The following is a 21,519-nucleotide window of genomic DNA, read 5'->3' on the forward strand; positions in this document are numbered from 1 at the left end:
CCCTCTAAACTTCTCACATGCTTTCATTTCAATAAATGTTCAAATGATCCAACATTTCAGCAAAAGTCAAAGATTAGAGAAAAAGTACAAAAACTGGAAACAGATTTGTGTATCAGAACTTTGTTTTTTCTTCTTTCCTCCCCCATTAATCATCTCACAACCCCTCAGATTTATCTGGTGATCCTTTGGAGGGGCCCGACCCCTAGGTTGGGAACCAATGGATTAATCTAGCTACTAAACTGTATATAAAGTAGTTGAAACTAGCTCCACCTCCAGCAGCTACAACAGTAACATGCTGCTCTAACACTGATGCTTCACTATTAATAATCTAATGATGTCATACATAATAATATATCAGTCAGAGGAACCAAACCACTACTTTTCCTGCAATTCTTTAACTACATCAAGCTGATCATACTTATGCCCTTTTACTTAAGTAGGATTTTTTATGTGTAACATATGCCTCTTGCATGTTACATTAAATACATTAGAATGATATTATATTAAATATAATAATATTAAATACATTACAAATGGTCACTATCTAATAGCAAAATCTTGTAATATAGAATATAATTTTGTCAGTAATTTAACCTTTATTTAATAGTTGTTATTTTCATATTTTTATGCTGTTATCTTATATTTCATATCTAATACTTGGCTACACAGTATCCAAGGTAACGATGCACCTATAAAGCCCATCACCGGGGGAACAAGTCAGACCGGGCTTGTATCCCCCAGGTGAGTGAGTGACTGTTAAATGGAAACCTGTAAATATTAATGTACAGCTAATCTGAGAGAGAATTAATTACTAATTATAACTATATTGACATTCAGAGTGATTATGTATGTGTACTGATTCATCTGTATCAATAGTGTCTGTGTGTAATTTGTAATATAGTAAGTCTTTGATCCTGGTCAAGATTGGACCGTTGGCCCTGTAATTTGTTATTTAACGGTTATTGAGCTTCGTCACGGAAATCATTCATTAGTATTGTAATTTTCTTTTGATTATGATTTTATTTTTCATTAAACAGTTGTACTCAGACCGGGCTTGTATCCCCCAGATCCCGAAGTGCTTGTAAGCAATAAGCAGTCATCATTGAATCGACATCGGAGCGTCTGTGTGTCTTCGTTGGAGTCAACTACCAACTGTCAGCCGTTAGTCCACCACCATCATCACAACACTACGCAGAGACTGTAGGCTGTCACTAATATCAGCGATATAAAATAAACTTAACGGGCGCATTATAAACTATAAGGTTAATATAGTCCCCCGTTACATTTGGTGCCTTAAACCAGGGACACTTTCAGCAAAGCTGTGCACCGAGAGAGCTGCTACTCCAACGGAGCCTGAACTCCGACTGTCAGCCGAGTTATTTTGGTTGCTAAGCAACAAGTGTAAGCTAGCGCAAGCTACGTAGCTTGCTAATGTTTTTAACGTCACTACTAACTAGCTTTATTTTGGTTGATTACGCTAATGGGGATACATTTATTTATATTTAATTGTCAATTGTTTGTACCTTGAACACTTATAATGCAAGTCAAAGTACTGCACATGGGGAGCAACTGTCCAAGATAATTCTGCAGTTAGGGCAGCAAATTGGAGCATCTGTTACTTCTCAGTTGATTGCTAATGGCTCCATTCAGCAAGTGAACAACTCCACTCATATTAAAGCATCCCAAACTCCCTCCCATGGGTTCAGTATTGGCACAACCAGTTGCAGTACACTTGATCTGTCCAAAGTGAATCTGGTCGTGAAACCAGATATCAAAGAACCCTCCATATTTAGAGGAGATCACACGGACAAATATGAGTGGATAGAGGTGATGACGGCCTATCTATGCAAGAGACATGTTGAAACAGAGCAATGTTTTGGGGAAATAATGGAAAGACTTGCAGGCAAAGTTAAGGAAATAGTCAAAGTGTCAGTGAGAAACAGCCCCTACAATCTTGAGTGTAACCCTGATGCAGTGTTGAATATTCTTAAACAGCACTTTGGTGAAGCCATCTCCTCATCAACTCCCCTATTTGACTTCTACGCCACCTTGCCAAGCACTGGTGAGACTGCGTTTGATTATTGGCTCCGGCTTAATGAAAATATGGAGCATGTTGTTGTCTGTCTAAATCGGAGAGGTCGCTCAGTTGACGAACCAGGACTTGAAGTATCAATGCAATTCATCCGTCATTGCCCTTATGAGCACCTAGCCACAGGACTTTCACTTGTAAAGAAGTATTTTTACATTCCTGTATTGGTACTTTTACTTAAGTAAAGGATTTGAGCACTTCTTCCACCACTGAAAACAAAAGATATACAATATTTGGTAAGTAAAATCTTGAACACAAGACACAATGTATTTTTACAACGTGCTGCTTAGTTAATTTAAGGATCTGAATACTTCCTCACTGTGGGCAACGAGTTCTGTTTAGTCATATAATATCTTATATAGGCAAACTTGATTCTACATAGTCAAAGTGTGACCAGTGATTCTGCTATTATACCACAAGACATTACAGCTGCTCTACTTAGTTGCATCTCTGTCTAGGAGTAATTGTTTCAAACAGGAAAAAAAAAGACAGAATCCAGGATTGCAATGATCATCTTTATTGGCATGTCAAAGAGACCTCAACCATATGTTCATATTTTATGAACTTTGTTAAAGGCCTAAACTCTATGATGACCTTTATTCAGCATGTTCACCCTGAAAAAAGAAGTGAAAATACATAAGCAACAGCGAAAGTTCAAATCTATGAAACAAACTGCCTTATAAGTTGTCTTCCATCTTCATGTGGAAGTATGTAATCATTTGAGTACTATAAGGTTGGATATTGATTTACAACATCAAAAGTGCACAGCATCAAATCATTCTAAAAACAATTGATATTGTGACCCTGCAAACAACATAGAACAAATTTACCTTTCCATGATGATGATCACGGCTCTTTGCTCTCAGCTTGTTGACCTGGGACTCAGCGATGTCAGCGCGCTCCTGAGCTTCCTCCATCTCATGCTGGACCTTCCTGTACCTGGACAAGTGAGTGTTGGCCTGCTCCTCCTGTGAAGGGTGAAGGGAGTAATATTCATATAGTTACAAGACAAATTATATCATTGATCCAAGTGTAGATGATTGATCATATCAACGTATTTGACTTACAGCCTCCTCAGCCTGTCTCTTGTAAGACTTGACTTTGAGCTGCAGCTTATCCACCAGATCCTGAAGTCTGTGCACATTCTTCTTGTCCTCCTCAGTCTGCACAGATAAATGCTTGTAAGTGATGATAAATGGAGAATTAAGAGATATTAAGGTAGTTTTTATTTAAAGTAGGAAATACCTGGTAGGTCAGCTCCTTCACTCTTCTTTCATATTTGCGGACTCCTTTAATAGCATCAGCTCCACGTCTCGATTCGGCGTCCACTTCACTTTCTAGCTCACGCACCTGAAAAGAGATGATAAATGATCCATCAGTATTATCTACAAAGATCACAATCAATCTAAATACACATAGAATTTATTTCACGCATTGAAAGTGTGATGCGCTTCCAGAAAATGACCATTTATATACAGTGCATACCCTTGACTCCAGTTTCTGGAGCTGCTTCTTGCCACCCTTCATGGCGAGGGCCTCAGCCTCATCCAGACGGTGCTGCAGGTCCTTGACTGAGACCTCCAGGTTCTTCTTCATCCGCTCCAGGTGAGCACTGGTGTCCTGCTCCTTCTTCAGCTCCTCAGCCATCATGGCAGCCTGAAATGAAGAGAAGTTTTCTAATTCAAATTTAAGTCATAATGAGCTTATTATATTATAAGTGTGAGGCAGTATACAAAAATATTAAATTACTCATAAAATTGAAGAGTTAGAGGTGTAAACTCACATCAGTGATAGCCTTTTTGGCTTTATCCTCAGCATTTCTTGCTTCCTGAATAGAATCATCCACTTCACCCTGAACATGCACAAGGTCAGCCTCCAGCTTCTTCTTGGTGTTGATAAGACTGGTGTTCTGAATATTAAAAAAGTCACATTTGTTATGTATATTCATTATGTTTTACGTATAAATGCAGTTTCTTGTGAATCACTGAAGACAAACCTGTGAGTGAAGCAGTCCGACACGCTCGCTAGCATCAGCTAACTCCTGCTCAGCCACTTTGCGTCCTCTCTCTGTCTGCTCCAGAGCGGCTCTCAGCTCCTCAATCTCAGCCAGCATCAGGCCATTCCTGCGCTCCACCATGGCAACCTGCTCCTTCATGTCTTCATGTCCTCTGACAGCATCGTCAAGGTGCAGTTGGGCATCCTGACAACATGTGGACGAAAAAAAGTTAATTTTCTTTGCTTTTCAACATTTTTTTACTCATTGATCAGATAAAGCTCACCTTGAGCTGTCCCTGGACATTCCTCAGTTGTTTCTGGGACTCAGAAGCCTGCCTGTTAGCATGGCTCAGCTGAATCTCCATCTCATTCAGGTCTCCCTCCATCTTCTTCTTGATTCTCAGGGCATCATTCCTGCTCCTGACCTCAGAATCGAGAGTGCTCTGCATGGAGTCAATCACCCTCTGGCTGTTCCTCTTGATCTGCTCCATCTCCTCGTCCTTTTCTGCAAGCTTCCTGTCAACCTCACTTTTGATCTGGTTAAGCTCAAGCTGAACACGGAGAATCTTGGCCTCCTCGTGCTCCAATGTACCCTTAAGGAAAAAGTTGAACATGTACCCAAAGGTTACCAGTCTGTCTCAGAAACATTTAAGAAAAATTCAAATGAATACATGCCATTAAATACACATGCTGTTGTATTTTATCATATAAGTCATCTAATACTGTCATTTAGATTTTTACCTCTGCTTCCTCCAGTGCTGTCTGAATTTCAGTCTTCTCAGTCTCCACGTGCTTCTTGGCTTTCTCCAGCTCATGGATGCTCTTTCCAGTCTCACCAATCTGTTCAGTCAGGTCTGAGATCTCCTCTGTAGAACAACCAAAGCCAAAATTCAGTTTAGAGAAACTTGCAGTATACATTATATCTAGGAAATTAGGTTTTACCACCACAAAACCTCATGACCTACACCTATAGAGGTAAACATTACATAAAGTGACATTGACATACGCTGCAGGTTCTTGTTCTCTCTCTTCATGGTCTCCAGCTGATCCAGCGCCTCCTCGTAAGAGTTCTTCATCTTGAACAGTTCAGTGCTGAGAGAGCGAGCCTCCTTCTGGGCTCCTTCCAGCTCTGACTGGCCCTCCTCGTATTTCTGTTTCCAGTCTGCAAGGACCTAAAATTATATAAATGAGCAAAAATTAGCATTTACATTAATGTAATTATGATTAAATACATTTGTTTTTCTTTCCTCATAACCATTTACCTTATCAAAGTTCCTCTGCTTCTTGTCAAGGTTGGCAGCCAGACTATTAGCTCTCTCTACATCAATCATGAGGTCCTCCACCTCACCCTGTAGCCTCTGCTTGGTCTTCTCCAAAGAGGCACACTTTGAGTTCACAGCCTCAATGGACTCCTCAGCGTCCTGCAGACGCTGGGCAAGCTTTTTCCTGCAGTGAGCAAGTATTTTCTTGTACTTAATTGCACATATAGATCACAAACTGTCTGAAAAGCAAAAAAAAGTGATCAAAAATGATTTATATATGAAAGAGTAGAAAGGTTTTACATACTTGGCTTCCTCCAGCTCCTCAGTGCGCTGGATAGCATCAGTCTCATATTTGGTTCTCCACTGAGCCACCTCACTGTTGGCCTTGGACATTCCTCGCTGCAGCTCACCTTTAGCTTCCTGCTCCTCCTCATACTGCTCTCTGAGCAGATCACAGTCATGGCGAGCTGACTGAACAGCGTGGGCCAGGGCGTTCTTGGCCTAACAAACACGGCAAGAGACATTTTCATTCATCTATGTATCAGAAATACTTTGTAAATAGGTTCTCTAAGTTAAAACAACTGCTTACGGCACCAGGGCTAAAAGTATCTTAGTAAATCTTCTTCAAAATGTTTTTTGTTGTCATAATCATTTTATTTATGTTATGGTGCATTTCACTCAAAGGATGGGCATTCTGACAATAGATTTTTTTCTCTACCCACAACTATCATCCAAACCCTTTAACTGTCCCATGCCTGTCTCTGCAAAATCCAACCTTTAACAGAGCTTTTCCTCAGAAGATGTTACTCGGCCAAAAGGAAATTAATTAAAAAAAACGATGCTGCTAGAAAGCAAAGTTTATGTAAAAAAAATCAGTTGACATCAATTTACTCTCTAATGGTTAAATATAGTTTATAATATATGGAAATAATGAGTCTTCCCATAGTTGTTTATCATTACTTTCCTTTCATGCTGACTGCTTCTGATATTTTATGTTTGACTGATGATTTAAAAGGAGGATTTTTCTGAGGTACTCAGATTTGGAAGATGATTGTGTTTGGGATGTTTCTAGTATATGAAATGGAATACTCAGTTCCACCAGTATTAAAATCTAATAACAGGAGATATAAACATGTTATACCTTAATTTCCTCCTCAATGTGCCTCTTGAGTTCCTCAATCTGCTGAGTGTAGGCCTGTTTGCCCCTGGTCAGCTGGGAAACAAGAGCATCTTTCTCCTCAATCTGGCGGGAGAACTCACCTGAATGACAAAATATAAATCAGTTTGTGAAAATGACGGACTCGCCCACAGGTGGTTTTATTTTAGAAGACTCACCATTCTCCGTCTGGAGTCTTGCCCTCTGTCCATTAAGGTCATTCAGCTGGCGAACATTCTCATCATTTTTGGCCTTGAGCTCACTCAGCTGGTCCTCAATAGTTCTGCACATTTTTTCCAAGTTGCCCTATTAACAATAAATATATTATAAGGCAGCATTTACATGTTGATGTTTTTAAACATAAGGGTATAAAGCTAAAACCTTCACTTATAAAGAAAACACTTACTTTGGATTTAGCCACAGCCTCCATGTTACTGGAGAGGTCATCAATCTCCATCTTGTACTCGCTCTTCTCTTTTTCCAGCTTCTGCTTGACACGCTGGAGGTTGTCGATCTGCTCTCCCAGCTCTGCAACACTGTCGGCCTGCTTCTTGCGGAGAGATGCTGCGGTAGCTTCATGCTGCAGGGTGGACTCTTCGAGGTCACGTCGCAGCTTCTGGAACTCAGCCTCGCGCTTCTTGTTCATCTCAATCTGAGCAGCTGTTGCTCCACCAGCTTCCTCAAGCCTCTCGCTGATCTCCTCAAGTTCCCTGGAGAGGTCAGCCCTCTGCTTCTCCACCTTAGCCCGAGCAGCCCGCTCAGCCTCAATTTCTTCTTCCAGCTCCTCAATACGAGCCTAGGTTTAGGAATGTGAAGAAGAATTGTTGACTGGAACATACTGTAACAAGTTGTTTTTCAGTCAGTGAGTGATAATATTCATGTCAAATACTAACCTGGAGTTCCTTTATCTTCTTCTGAAGCTGTGCACCAAGAGACTGTTCATCCTCAATCTTGCTGAGCAGCTGGCTGGTCTCAAACTCCTTCCTGGAAGAGGAAACAAACTGTTATTGCACTTACAGTGTTAGTTTTGACTCAGGATCATTGTGTTGCATTATGGCGATTGTTCAATGTAAGGATTAAAAATGAAAAAGAAAACTTGCTTCTTGATTTTCTCCTCAGATTGCTGCTTGTCATTCTCCAGATCCATTATGGATTCGTGGGCCAGTTTCAGATCTCCCTCAAGCTTCCTCTTGGCTCTCTCAAGGTCCATACGGAGCTTCTTCTCTTGCTCCAGTGATCCCTCAAGCTTTTGAGATAATATTATAATGTTGATATGAAATATGTTTTCTATTTTCATCATGGAATGTCAATTCTAACACACAAGCTACTAATACAAACGTGTTATCAAAAGCAATGTTTTCTCACATCGTCCACTTGCTGTTCCAGCTTTGTCTTGGCCTTGGTCAGAGTGTTGACTTTGTCTTCCTCTGCCTGGAGATCATCCAGTGTTTGCTGGTGAGCCTCTTGGAGGGCTTTCTTCTCCTTGGTCAACTTGGCAATAGACTCATCTTGAGTTGCCATCTCCTCTGTCAGGTTTTTCACCTGAAAGTGGCATGCAAGGTAATTTAAATGTCACTTAGAAAGGTATATATTTAAATAATGAATGGACATATTTTCCTCCTTTTGTATACATTTAGATTTCAGTTAAATTAACCTTGTTTTCAGTTGCATGTTTCTCCTTCTCCACTTTAGCCAAGGTGAGCTCCAAGTCATCAATATCTTTCTTCAGCTCAGAGCATTCATCCTCCAGCTTCCTCTTCTTGCCAGTCAGCTCAGCGTTGATTTCCTCTTCATCTTCCAGTCTCTCAGTCGTGTCTTTGAGTTTGGCCTCGAGTTGGATCTTGCTCTTAATCAGACCTTCACACCTTTCCTCAGCATCTGAGAGGTTCTCAGTTTCCTATATTTTGAACATACATGTGTTAGCCAATATACTGCTTTTTAGATTAACAATTAAGATATTAATTTCTTATTTAGTATTCCTTTAGTATACAATATTAATACTTATATAGTAGATTTCATTTGAATAAAGGCTAGACTTTGGCAAAGCGTGCATACAATGCATACACAAAATTTGAACTTCCTGAAGATCTGATTAATAAATTGTTATTCATTCTAAATTACTAAACATGTAATTAACTGTAGTAAATTATCACCAAAACAAAGAGAGGTATGTGTGCTTTTATATTCTACTCACAGCAGCTACTTGCAGTTGCAGGTCATTCTTTTCCTGCAGCAGAGAAACCATTTTCTCCTCCAGTTCCTTCTTCTTGGCCAGAGCAGTAGCCAGGTCTGTTTTCATCTTTTCATAGTTCTCCTTCATGTTCATCAGCTCCTTTTCAGTCTCAGCACTCTTCAGAAGTGGCTTTATCTTGAAGTACAGATTCATCCATGGCCAGTTTTTGACATTCATGAATGAACGGATATTGTACTGGATGGAGAAGATAGCCTCTCTGGAAAATAAATATGAATGAAGTGTTAATGTTACTGTAATGGGATTTTGTAAAATTTGTGATGATAATGTGACATTTTTACAATTAAAATTGACAGAACTGCTCCGTGTACTGTATGATAATCCTACCTCCTCTCCATCATCTTAACAAACTCTTTCCTCATGACGAATCCTCTGCAGAGAGCCTGAGTCATGGTCACCAGCGTAGCCAGTTTGTCATCTCTCATCTCCTCCAGCGTACCCAGCAGACCAGCTTTGAAGAACACCTGCATTGTCAGTTGAAGGAACTCAGTCATCAGCATACATGGATACCACAAGGCATCTACACAAGTAAACACTGTTGACATTGTCTAAGAACGTACCTTAGTGTGCCCAAACCTATACTGAGTGTGGTCCACATCAATGGAGCCTAGCAGCTTCTCTGAAGCTTTCTTGTTGTCAATGAACTGTCCCTCAGGGATGACACTGGCATTCAATACTTTGTATCTACAAGAGAAAATTATGTTGTTACCTACATTGACCCCACATCTTAGCCAGCTGTTTTAACTCGGCTGAGATCAACTTGACTTGTGTATACTGGAAATTGCATCACCTCTGCTTGAAGTCAGCGTAGAGGATTCTGCTGGGGAAGCCCTTTCTGCAGATTCTGATGCCTTCCAGCACACCGTTACACCTCAGCTGATGGATGACCAAGAAGTTCTCCATAAGACCTGAAAATAGCATACTTACATTGTTAAAAATAATTCCTTCTAATACTTTATGCACAAAGTGCAAAAAGGTGGATTATTTGCTTCTTACCTGGGGTCTTTGTTTCATTGGGAATCAGGCAACGGACAAAATGAGGGTGAGTGCTCCTCAAGTTGGTCATCAGCTTGCCCAAGTTCTCCTGTGGATCAGCAGTAATCATTCAAAAATGTCCCTTTTAAGATACAATTGGAAAATGATTTCAAAATGGTATTTCACTGTTAACAAAGAAGGATTTACATACTCTGAAAAGAGCAGACACAGTCTGGAAGGAACCACCCTTCTTTTTCTTCTTGTGGCCGCCGCCGCCGCCAGCATCTGTATTTCATAGTTTTAACAATTCCACTGAGTCATTGCTTTTGCTTTACCTGTTCAGTTTTATCTCCTCATGAAAACTGTATGTTACAGTAACATAAATGAATAGATTACCACTTTTTGCTGATTAGTTTCTTACCATCAGCTGAGGCATGGGCTGCATACAGAAGACTAAGCAGTTTGTTTGAGGCCTTCTGGTAGAGCTGGACAACTGAGTTGTTCAGGGGGTCCTTGTTCTTGTCTAACCAGCCAGTGATATTGTAGTCCACTACACCAGCGTAGTGAGCCAGGGAGAAGTGAGCCTCAGCCTTGCCCTTTGCAGGTTTTGGCTTCCCAAAAGCCTTGGTCTTGCCAAGATGCTGATCATGCAGCTTGTTCTTGAAAGTTGTGTCAGAGGCCTTGGGGAACATGCACTCCTCTTCAAGGATGGAGAAGATGCCCATTGGCTGAGAGGAAATTATGTCATATTGAAAAGAATCAATCATTTAGCCGGTACTCAGAAAGCAGGAATTCAGTTCTACCTGACTTTGTCTTACCTTCTCAATAAGCTCAATGCAGGCAGCCAAGTCCATACCGAAGTCAATGAACTCCCATTCAATTCCTTCTTTCTTGTACTCCTCTTGCTCCAGGACAAACATGTGGTGGTTGAAGAACTGTTGCAGTTTCTCATTTGTGAAGTTGATGCAGAGTTGCTCAAAGCTGTTGAACTGTGATTACAGAAATGTATTCAGTGGCATGTCAAAACAATGTTGATCTTTGAACTGCTCACATATTTTTCAACCACTCACATCGAAGATCTCAAATCCGGCGATATCCAACACTCCAATGAAGTACTGTCTTGGCTGCTTTGTGTCCAGCATCTCATTGATACGGATGACCATCCACAAGAACATTTTCTCATAGATAGACTTGCACAGAGCCATGACAGAATTGTTGACCTAGAAATACAGATTTTGTAATGAGCATTTCTCAGAATGATATTTTCATGTCAAAATGCAAACGTTATCCTTTTATTTTTTCAAACACTAAATTTTCTTAGTCTTACCTGTGGCACGGTTTGGCCTTTTGTCACCATCTCGTTTCCGACCTTGACTCTGGGGTAGCACAGAGCTTTCAGCATATCAGCTGAGTTCAGGCCCAAGAGGTAGGCGATTTTATCAGCCTCTGATGGAAAAACAAACCTTTAGCTGTCAGTGAACTGGGACATATTTTAGCATTATACATTACACTGAAATCCTTGGTAGATTTGTTACAAGATGTTATCATCAGAATTACCCTCAGTGCCATCAGGTTCAGCCTGCTCCTCACGCTGCTTCTGCTTGAAATGCATGTTACCATGATGCATCACAGCACCAGTCAGCTTGTAGATACCCAACTTCTCCTCAGCAGTGAAGCCCAAGATGTCAATAGCAGTCTGTGTTGTACATGAAAGAAAATAATTGTGAGTCGCAACAGTCTCGTTGAAGATTCTTAATTTTACATTCTTAAAATAATAACGATTGGACGCTTTACATCTGTTGCAATGAACTCTTCTACATCATCGATGCTCTTGACAGTCACTTCACCCTGACTGATCATATGGTAATCATAGGGGTTGGTGGTGATCAGAAGAGCCTCTGCAAAAGATTTGAAGAAAAACACTTTTTAAATCCTGCAACATTCCTGGTGTTATTGTCTTAATTCTACCATTGTAATTGCTAATTGTTATATTCTGTCGCAACATACCCAGGAGCTCAGGCTTGTGGCCGGTCATCAGCTGATAGAAGATATGGTAGCTCCTCTCAGCAGACAACTGGAAGGTGACACGGGACTTCTCCAGCAGATCTAAGAATAACAAGGTCAGATTGAAGTATATTGCACACATGACATCATACAGTGGAAAGAACTGTGTATTAAACCTTTTCAAACCTAGCGTCATACCTAAGTGTAAATCCAAAACAAAGGTTCCTGCACAAAATGTAAAAATGACTTACATGTTTCAATATCAGCTGAGGCCAGTTTGCCAGTGGTTCCGAAGTGAATTCTGATGAATTTACCCTGAACATATCAGATTAATGTTAGCAGGAGTCTTCATATGTAGCCCAATAAGATTCTGTGAAGTTTATTCTTGGCCCTTTTAACACTTACAAAACGAGAAGAGTTGTCATTCCTCACAGTCTTGGCGTTACCATAGGCCTCCAGCAGAGGGTTGGCTGCAATGATTTGATCTTCCAGTGAACCCTACAAGAAGATATATGTATAGTATATAAACCATAAACAGGCAATTCTCCAACAAATGTTTTGAGTAAAGGCAACCAGTTTTACCTGCATCTTGCCAGGTGTTGCCTCTGCCTTCTTAGCTCCAGCCACTGCAATTGTTGCAAAATACTGGATGACACGCTTGGTGTTGACAGTCTTTCCTGCACCGGATTCTCCACTGGGGGAAGAGAAAGATACCTTGAGTGTTTTTTTCCATATCTGTAAATGTCATTTATAGTTATTCAGTTGCTTGTATATTACTCACGTAATAAGGATAGACTGGTTCTCACGATCTGAAATGAACAAATGATTTCATGTAATCTCTCAGTAAGTACCTTATACGGTACAAATATAAAAGACATATTTCATGTCATATCTGCTGTATCTCGTTTTGTGTTTCATAAAATATATTACCAGTGAGCATGAACTGATAGGCATTGTCAGAGATGGAGAAGATGTGGGGTGGTGCCTCAACCCTCTTCTTGCCTCTGTATGCTACCACAACCTCGGCATCGTACACAGGAAGCCACTTGTAGGGGTTCACGACGACACAGAAGAGGCCGGAGTAGGTCTGAAAAGAGGGGAGAATTCACTCTAAACTAAATCTAAACACATTGCCTCTACATTTGACAAATATATAATTTAAATTGAAGCTTCAAACATTACTGTGTATAAAGTTTTTTTATTGATGACCTGTGTGTATTCACTCTGATCTATGTATCAAGTTAAACACTCACGTAGATCATCCATGATGCAAAACGCTCTTTGAGGTTATACAACACAGCAGGCTCGTTGAGGTGGGTCATCATGGCCATGTCCTCAATTTTATCAAACTTTGGAGGGTTCATGGGATGGATGTCATCCTCCTTTACAGTGAGTGTCTGAATGGGAAAAAAAAGATCCATGAGATCCTCTTTCACTGTCATGGTCTCATAACAAATGGTGTAAAAAGTCTATCAAGGTTTTAAAAGGACTGTATGTCAAGTATTTCAAAGAAAGTATTCATTCACCTACCTTCCCCCCTTCAAGGGTTTCAACAGTGGCCATTCCACCCTCTCGTTTGACGAGTTTACCCTTGAGGTACATCTCTTCAGGCTCAGCCACAAAGTATGCCGTTTTGGCATCAAACGGAGCGGTCTGAGCCTCAAGTCTCTCCTTCTCTGGCTTGCGGAGGTATATGGCAGCCTTGCCATATGACTCCATCTCTGCGTCTCCCATGATGGCGGTTTAGTTGGGACTGAAAACAAGATGAGTTTGAATTACATTAAATATATTTCATTCTGTTATAGTTTAAATGATTTACATGTAGTGTCTTTATTTGATATTATGGATCTTTGAGTTGTTTCTGACATCTTACCCCCCTTTATCCCAGATGAGCAGCACAGTATCTGTTGTAGTCTGAGGATACTGTTAAAGAAAGATTGTGATGGTCATTGCACAGGACTCAAAATTAAAATATTTCCCACTGCCTAGTGCTTACATCAGTAAACAATAGTCTCACTACATAAATTTAAACCAATTATTGAAACTTTAATGGGTCCATAAACTTTTACAGTTACCTGTTATATGAGTTGACCATTTTCATAGCCTCTCCAGTAATTTAAAAATATTTTGATTATTAAGACTCTAATCTCAGTTATATTTTTCTCTACTGAGCCTTTCTAAATTAGCTATTAGGATTAGTTGAAAAATTATATTTGCCTCATGCTTCACATTAAAAAGAAACATCCTTGATTAATGATATTATCCGGTTGAGATTACTCAACATTAAAAACATGATGACAAAGTGTCACATGACATTAATGTTTAATTTAACTTGAAGTCAAAGCAAGTCCCTCCTGACTAGATCCCTGCTTGTGTTATATCAGCTCTCAGATGTACATCACTTTGGATAAAAGCATCTGCTAAATGAAATTATAAATTGTAAATTGTAAGTAAGATGAGCAGAAGCACACACAAAGCACTAACCTGGGTGAGATGCCTGTCAGTTCTCAGAAGAGCCTGAAGCTGCTGTTTATATAGAGGCTGGAACTGCTTGGTCAGCAGCAGTCGACCACTCGATTTGGTCAAGTATCTCTGTCATCTTGAGACCCACCTGTTGACATCTCAGGTTTAGTAAGCTTTTTTGTGTCTAATACACGTCATTCCTAAATTGCAAAAATAGCTTCTATATTAAGCAAGCTGACAAGGATCAGAATTGGGTAAAAATAAAAATGAAAAAGAAGAAAATAATGACAAATACATATTCAAGCATTTATTAAATCTATTACAGGGGTTGTGCCTTGACATCCATTTTTGAACCCATAAACTCTTAGTAAGATGCACTCTAAATGTCATTGGTATTGAGTGTCAGAGCTTGTCCACATTTCAGATATTTGAAATACAGTAAAATTTAGTTTCAGGGCCATAGTATCATAAAAATAAGTAAAACACACTTAACATTGTAACTTTAAAACCCTTAAACACCATATATTGGTTTTGAAATATGACATGTAATATTAGTAATATCATGCAACATGTTTTACAGAGATGTATTTAACTTGGCTTTATTTCTGCATATAAAACTTCATGGTAATGTCCAAAGTATGTCCCAAAATAGATGCTGTTGGAATATATTCCCTGGTTTTTGAACCACTGGTTTTGCTCCAATAAATAATTAACTCCCATAAATTTTTAGATTCTGACTTATTTGAGAGGGATTTCATAATTTTGTAACATGAGGTCGTGTCTAATTACCCTTGCAATTACACATGCATAGCCAAGAATGGCAAACAGTTTTGGAGAAGCACCCAAGTGCCGCTGGTTCCAGGACACTGGCACATCTCATATTCCTCTAATAAAATTGTATGTTTGGCTCTTTCCATAAAGTTCAAATGGTATTATACCTTCCCTTAGAAGGACTAGAGGAACATTTGCCAACTCGGCTGAGATAAGACCTATAATAAGTTCCACTCAGATATCAAAGGTCTTTATCCTCGTGCTACATTTGATTCTAATGTTGTTGCTGTTTGAAGAGTCTGTCCTTAGAAAACTATGTAGCTCTGGTTTTCAGACATTAGTGGAATCATCTCCCAAGTAAATTGACCTTCATAATCCTGAAAATAATTGACAGCTGCCCAAGTGCCTTTTGCTAGTATTAATGTTGAATTAAACAAGAATAAAGCTTAAAAAATTGATTTAACTTGTGTAACTTTACAACCTTATACCTTTAAAACTGATTTTACAACCTTTTTAACTTCATTTTACATTTCTGCATGTGTTTTACTCACAGATATAGTTTTCTCTGTCCCAAAGTCATTAGACACTTTCACTGCTTACAGCTGGTTTATTCAGTTATACAGTATATGTTATACATCTAGTCTATGGGTTTTGTGCATTCATACAGGGAAGACGTGGTTGCACATGTTGTATTTTCTGATTGTGGGTAGTGGTGTGTGTGTGGGTGTGTGTGTGTGTGGTTGGGGGGGGGGGGGGGATTTCACATTTGCTGGGAGGCCATAGTGGTGATTCATTGGCTTGATTGAGGGCAGGTGTGTCCGGGTGTGTCTCCACTGTGAACTATTTACAGCCACATGCAGGAAACACTGCTGGATTTCATTTTTGTGTGTTTCTTTGTGTGCAGGTATTGCTTAGACGTGAAATTTAAGTGAATATCCAAACAATTAAATTATGGCATTCGTTCTCGTGTCTCAAGCCAAAGATGTTTCCCTTTGCTTTTAAAATATTTTATATGAACTATCATAAAATATGTTAAGTTTGGATCATTTTATTAAATTTGCTAACCTTAAAATTTTCATGTCTGTACTTTGTTGTTTAGTGTTGTTATGTACGTATATGTATTGTTGAGTCTTGTGCAGTGTCATGTGTTTTAAAAGTCCATCTAGTGACGGGCATTGCAAGATACCTCAGGCTGTAAATGCTGTGGTTGTGGCTTAAGTTCTACTATATACTTGTCCCTGTACAAATAAACATTGAATAAATAAATATTTTTTAAAAAAAAAATTAAAATCAAAGGGAAATATGTGGGGCTTGTGGCAATAATCTAAATGATTGACTCACTGGGAAACAAAAACTGTTTTCTCCCTGAACAGGCCTGAACATTTCCTTCAGTGAGCAGCTCATCCGTCCGCAGTGCTCAAAGGAGCGTCGATCCTTTGTTTCCTCTGCTGAGAAGCTTCACAATGACCTCTGCTCTCAGCAGACCAAACAGTGACTCCTAGTGCAACATATACAACCCCCCTCACAAGTATCATACTTAAGTTTTTGCACTACACAACGTCACCATGAGGTTGACATTTGTTATATATTTTATACCCCCCTCAGGATGAATTTCAATAACTTTTGACCCCTTAACTTTTCATATAGCACCATCATCAGGTTACTGTCAACCTGTTTACTTTAGTTTATGATACCAACACCTGAAAAACTAATGACATTCCCATCAGCCTCAGATGTACTTTGTGTTGGCTGTAGACTCTCAGTCTTTTTTGGAAATGTTTCATCTGGAAATGTAACACCTCCTGAGGTGACTCAGCAAATAACATGAATATCAATTGACCATCTGATCCCAGTTTTACCAACTTCCAGATAAGCATGATTCCTCTGAAAGAACTATAAAAAGTAATATTGATTTCATTCTCTTCAAATATCTCTCCCTCCCTCTCAGTAAATGCTTATCTTGACATTTTATTTTCTCGAACTTATGAATCTAAGTGATATCATCTTCAGCTGGAGTGAAACACAACAGCTGCTGTCACCTGCCCTGTCGAAACACTGCATGAGGATGATGCTCTCTGCCATGGTAACCTAACCGTATGCTCACACTGCTGCCTGGCTATTTCAGCAGGTGAGAGCGGTGAATCTATTCTGAGTTCAACAAGGTGGTACAAGGAGGTGAGAAACATCTTTCACACGCTGCTGCATTTCAACATGGCAGCCTCATAATGATGTGACGGAGAAGAGCTGCAAAATGCTTCCAGGGATAGATTTTATCATTACGATGTGTTGGATCGAGGACTATTTCCATCGAAGTGAGGTTGTGACTCAAAAACAGAGCTGGGTGTGAATGTCTGTGTTCACTTGAAATACTAAGATATTAACTGTTCTGCATTAGTAATGCAGCAGCACACTGCCTACGTGGTCAGCTGTTTGGCTTCACTTTGATAAAAACAAATACAGGAACGACTTAAACAGATTCTGGTCTTCCACTGGGATCAGTAGGGTTAAGAGCCAAATTTAAGTGAGGCTTGCACATGAACCAATTTGTGTATGTTACTATCAGTGAATATATCAATAGCTCTGATCCCTCTGAGCTAAATGAACTTTCACATTTGGTTATAGGCACTCCTTCCATGTTTTTACGGAAATCCGAGCAACACGTGTGCATAAAATTTAGTTGTGCCCCATTCTCCTTACAGTAAAAGTTTGAGAAAAGTTTGGGAAATTCACTTATTCGCACATTTGGGTTAAGGTTAGATATACTTGCTTTATTTTATTTACACATATTTGTTTTCTTGATGATGATGATGAGATGTACAGACATTCTCATGTCTGTACAGTAAATATAAAGCCAGTAGTCGGTTGGCTTGGCTTAGCATAAAGACTGCTAAGCTAACTCCTGGTCCTGGTCAGCACATGAGCAGCTGAATTTTGTATAAGTTGAAGTTGATCTATGGTTTTTCTTTTGGTGGTCCAGAAAGGAGAGCATTACAATAATCCACACTGGCGATATTTTTCAAGTGATAAAAGTCAGATTTAGTCGCCTCTGGATGTGGGCATCAAAGGACAAATTAGAGTCTAGGATGACACTGAGGTTTTTAGCCTGGTGCCTGGGACTGAGTGCCGGTGACTTTAACTTAGAGGTCAGTTTCTCTCTCTGTGTATTTGCTCCAATGACGAGTACCTCTGTTTTATCCTGGTTGAGCTGAAGGAAGTTCTGAGCCACCCAAAAATACACTTGTGGAGGGCATCTATAGGGCTTGTGTCATGAGGAAACACAGTAATATAGAGTTGAGTGTCGTCAGCATAACTGAAAATTGGTGCCATGTCTCCTGATGACACTGCCAAGGGGCATCATATAAAGACTGAAAAGGACTGGACCTAGGATTGAGCCTTGTGGTACGCCACAGTTGATAACATATTTCTTAGAGTGTTTGTCGAGGGCAACAAAAAATTCTCTACCTGTGAGGTAAGACGTTAACCACTTAGGAACAGTGCAAGAGAGGCCAGCACATTTATGTAGTCTGACAGTGAATAGAAATGTTTTATTTATTGGTTATCAGACTGTTCTGAGGCTCACTTTACTTTTTTTTTCATTTTGAAAACAGCCCTGTTTAGCCTGAAAAAGAAAATGTGCAATACATCCATATTTGAAGCTAATGGATTTTGGCTGGTTAATGTGGAGTCCCATGAGGTCTATCAATTCAGGATTTTCCGTTTTACAGCATATTGTAGTTTTCTAACCTGCAACCCCATGATCACAACATATGAGGAAGAATTAAAACCAGAATTGCATCTTAAACCTTTGAAATGAAAAGAAAAATGACCCAAGTTGTCAGTTTGATTTAGTGTTCTTGAAAAAAGTGATTCAAGTGGTGCTTTCACACAAACCCAGCAGATATTTTCACTTGTTTAGGAACAGACAGATTTTAAGTTTGAATATGAGAATAAATCCCTTCAAGATGTTTGGAGATTTGCCAAAACCCAGACACACTACACTCCTCTCGGCGAAAACATTTTGTTCCTGTGTAGGAGCAGTAATGATTGTGGATACCAATTTATGCCCAAACAACATTTATAACGCTCTCTAAAGAGCTCTGCAAAACAAACACTGAGAAAGGTTCACTGGGTATGTTTGCATTTAAGAATCTATTCTTTCATTTCAAGAGAAAAACAAGGGGTCAGATTTATTGACTTTTATTAAATAACATTAATTATCTTTTATTCATCAAATAATAAAAAGTGCAGGCATGAAATCAAACTCTGAAGTGTCCCAAACACAACTTTACTCAAAACCATCTTTTTAAACAATTAATGCTTTGACTGCCTGTTTGTCACGAGTCATATCAGCTCATGTCAAATGAAACACAAGGGATCATACAAAGATGGATGGTTAAAGATGCACTGGGTGACATCAGCTTTACATGGCAGCAAGAGGATAATAAAAATACTAAAGGGTCAGTTCAACCAAATCACAAAACATATTTTCCAACCTGCCTGGTCTCACCTAATGGTGTATGACTAAATGCAACAATGTATTGTTATTTTGCGTTATCACTATGCATTTTACGCTTTTTCGTGTCAATATAATGTGACTTAGTCTTATTTTATGAGGTGATTTTGGCTTATTAGGAGGAGGCTACATAGTTGGTTGGCAAAAAGTTGTACAAGCAGCAGGAGAGCAATGATTGAGACCACCAACTGGACATTTTTTGCGTCACATTGGGACATTTTTATTGGATATTTTTAGTGTCACGCTAGGCATTTTACTGCCGCTAAAGTGGGCATTTTTACCATCACTCATATCAGGACATACCAATCAAAAATTGGACAAACCTTCCCGTTCCCTCGAATGACAAAGTGTGTCCAAACATTTGACTGGTATTGTATGTAAAATCCCTAAATGTATCCATTATTTTCTAAGTAAATAGATTGTTTTGTCTATAAAATGTCCAAAAATTCTGAAAAATGACGATCACAATGTCCTAGAGCCTAAAGAGACCTTTTCAAAAATTTGTTTTGTTTTGTTTGAAAAACTGTTAAAAAAGCGTCCAGGTATCATCGGATAATTCGTTTGTAATTCAAAAACCAAAAACCGGTAAATCTGTTATTTGTTTCAACACAAAAAACAAAAAAACGTTTTTGGTGTCAGAATCAAATAACGAAAATCCAATCAAACTCGGCCCGTTTTTGGTTTTTGCCGATTCGTTTTATCATTATTCCTTTTTGGATTGAATATCGAACAGGTCTGCGGACATAAAGCCAATTCGTTTTTGCGTTTGAAACCAAAAAACGGAAGTCACAGGGATTTTTCCTTTTTTCATTTTAAACGAAAAACGAAATCACGTGATCTATTCCTTTTTTTGTGTCCCAACGAAAATCCAGAAAACCAAATTCAAAAAACGTGCAATTTTGGTTTAGAAATCAAGTAATTTTTTGTCAGTTTTTTACGGTAGTGGAAGTGACTACATTAGCCTACTCATGATCCTCAGCGACCGTTGCTATGGTGAAGACGCCAGCGACAACCTTAACATATAGTCAGTATAACATTATGTAGTATTGCAGATTATTGGTTATGATCGGGATCAACGTACTTTACTGTACATTGAACTGTAAAGAAAATAATGTGTGCTATGGACAAAGAAACGAAGTGTATGAAATATATGAAGGTGACAAGAGAATAAATAAATAATTAATAAATAATTACATTATGTAACAGTGGAGGTTGAATAAAATGCATCTAAAGTCCAGTTTGATTAAAATTACGAAAGTGAAAGGGTAGGGCTTAAATGAGGGATGTGACATGTAAAGCTCAGTTTTATAACCCCGTCTTCATCCCGTTTACACACACGCACGGCTGTCGCTGGCGTCTTCACCATAGCAACGGTCACTGATCATGGGTAGGCTAATGTAGCCGCTTCCGCTATCGTACAGAACTGACAGAACTACTTGATTTATAAACCAAAATTGCACGGTCTTTTGAATTTGGTTTTCTGGATTTTCGTTGGGAAACAAAAAAGGAATAGATCATGTGATTTCGTTTTTCGTTTTTGGTTTAAAATGAAAAAAGGAAAAAACATGTGACTTCCGTTTTTGGTTTCAAACGCAAGAACAAATTGGCTGAATGTCCGCAGACCTGCTTGATATTCAATCCAAAAAGGAATAACGATAAAACAAATCGACAAAAACCAAAAACGGGCCGGGTTTGATTGGTTTTTCGTTATTTGATTCTGACACCAAAAACGGTTTTCCGTTTTTTGTTTTGAAACAAATAACAGATTAACTATTATTTGGTTTTTGAATTACAAATGAATTACAAATTATCCGATGATACCCGGACCAAAAATCCCTAAAATATATAATTCATGCTGATATAAAAAAAGAGCAAATCCTCACATTTGAGAAGCTGGAATCAACGTTTTGTTAGAAACAACAAAAGTGGTTATCGATGGCTTTTCTGTCAATTGACTATTTGTTTCAACTCTAAAAATCAAAACTATCTGAATCAGACCACTTGGGGGGTGATTTTTTTTTGTGTTTTGGTTTAACTGAC

The 21,519-nt window shown here is 39.0% G+C and overlaps 1 protein-coding gene and 1 long non-coding RNA gene across 2 annotated transcripts; one reads left to right on the forward strand and one right to left on the reverse strand.

Annotated features, from left to right (window-relative positions):
- Positions 1–691: 691 nt before the first annotated feature.
- Positions 692–2,696, forward strand: LOC122967247. Its single transcript, XR_006398567.1, has 2 exons — positions 692–741; positions 1,038–2,696. It is a non-coding gene; the product is annotated as an uncharacterized LOC122967247 (long non-coding RNA).
- Positions 2,591–13,661, reverse strand: LOC122967225 (myosin heavy chain, fast skeletal muscle-like). The gene is made up of 40 exons (XM_044331751.1): positions 13,606–13,661; positions 13,263–13,485; positions 12,986–13,129; positions 12,663–12,819; positions 12,514–12,541; positions 12,315–12,426; positions 12,138–12,230; positions 11,984–12,047; positions 11,736–11,834; positions 11,523–11,626; positions 11,286–11,424; positions 11,056–11,174; positions 10,799–10,948; positions 10,547–10,717; positions 10,150–10,456; positions 9,940–10,013; positions 9,750–9,837; positions 9,544–9,661; positions 9,314–9,437; positions 9,081–9,217; positions 8,697–8,952; positions 8,157–8,399; positions 7,868–8,044; positions 7,603–7,748; positions 7,396–7,486; positions 6,909–7,298; positions 6,682–6,808; positions 6,488–6,606; positions 5,651–5,847; positions 5,347–5,530; positions 5,091–5,256; positions 4,826–4,950; positions 4,369–4,677; positions 4,086–4,289; positions 3,873–3,998; positions 3,575–3,745; positions 3,335–3,439; positions 3,157–3,252; positions 2,920–3,057; positions 2,591–2,703 (listed from the first exon to the last, which is right to left on the reverse strand). The coding sequence occupies exons 2-40, from the start codon at positions 13,464–13,466 to the stop codon at positions 2,686–2,688; spliced, it is 5,820 nt and encodes a 1,939-aa protein (XP_044187686.1). The 5' UTR covers positions 13,467–13,485; positions 13,606–13,661; the 3' UTR covers positions 2,591–2,685.
- Positions 13,662–21,519: the final 7,858 nt, after the last annotated feature.

This window comes from Thunnus albacares, chromosome 17 (assembly GCF_914725855.1).
Source record: "Thunnus albacares chromosome 17, fThuAlb1.1, whole genome shotgun sequence".
NCBI lineage: Eukaryota > Metazoa > Chordata > Actinopteri > Scombriformes > Scombridae > Thunnus > Thunnus albacares.

What these genes read in the sequence shown, in the direction of transcription:
- LOC122967225 (XM_044331751.1), bottom strand. Translation starts at nt 13,466, where the DNA reads ATGGGAGACGCAGAGATGGAGTCATATGGCAAGGCTGCCATATACCTC. An exon ending in CTGTGTCTGCTCTTTTCAGA is followed by an intron (nt 9,838 to 9,939) that starts GTATGTAAATCC and finishes GCTGATCCACAG; the next exon opens with GAGAACTTGGGCAAGCTGAT. An exon ending in TGGAACAGCAAGTGGACGAT is followed by an intron (nt 7,749 to 7,867) that starts GTGAGAAAACAT and finishes TTATCTCAAAAG; the next exon opens with CTTGAGGGATCACTGGAGCA.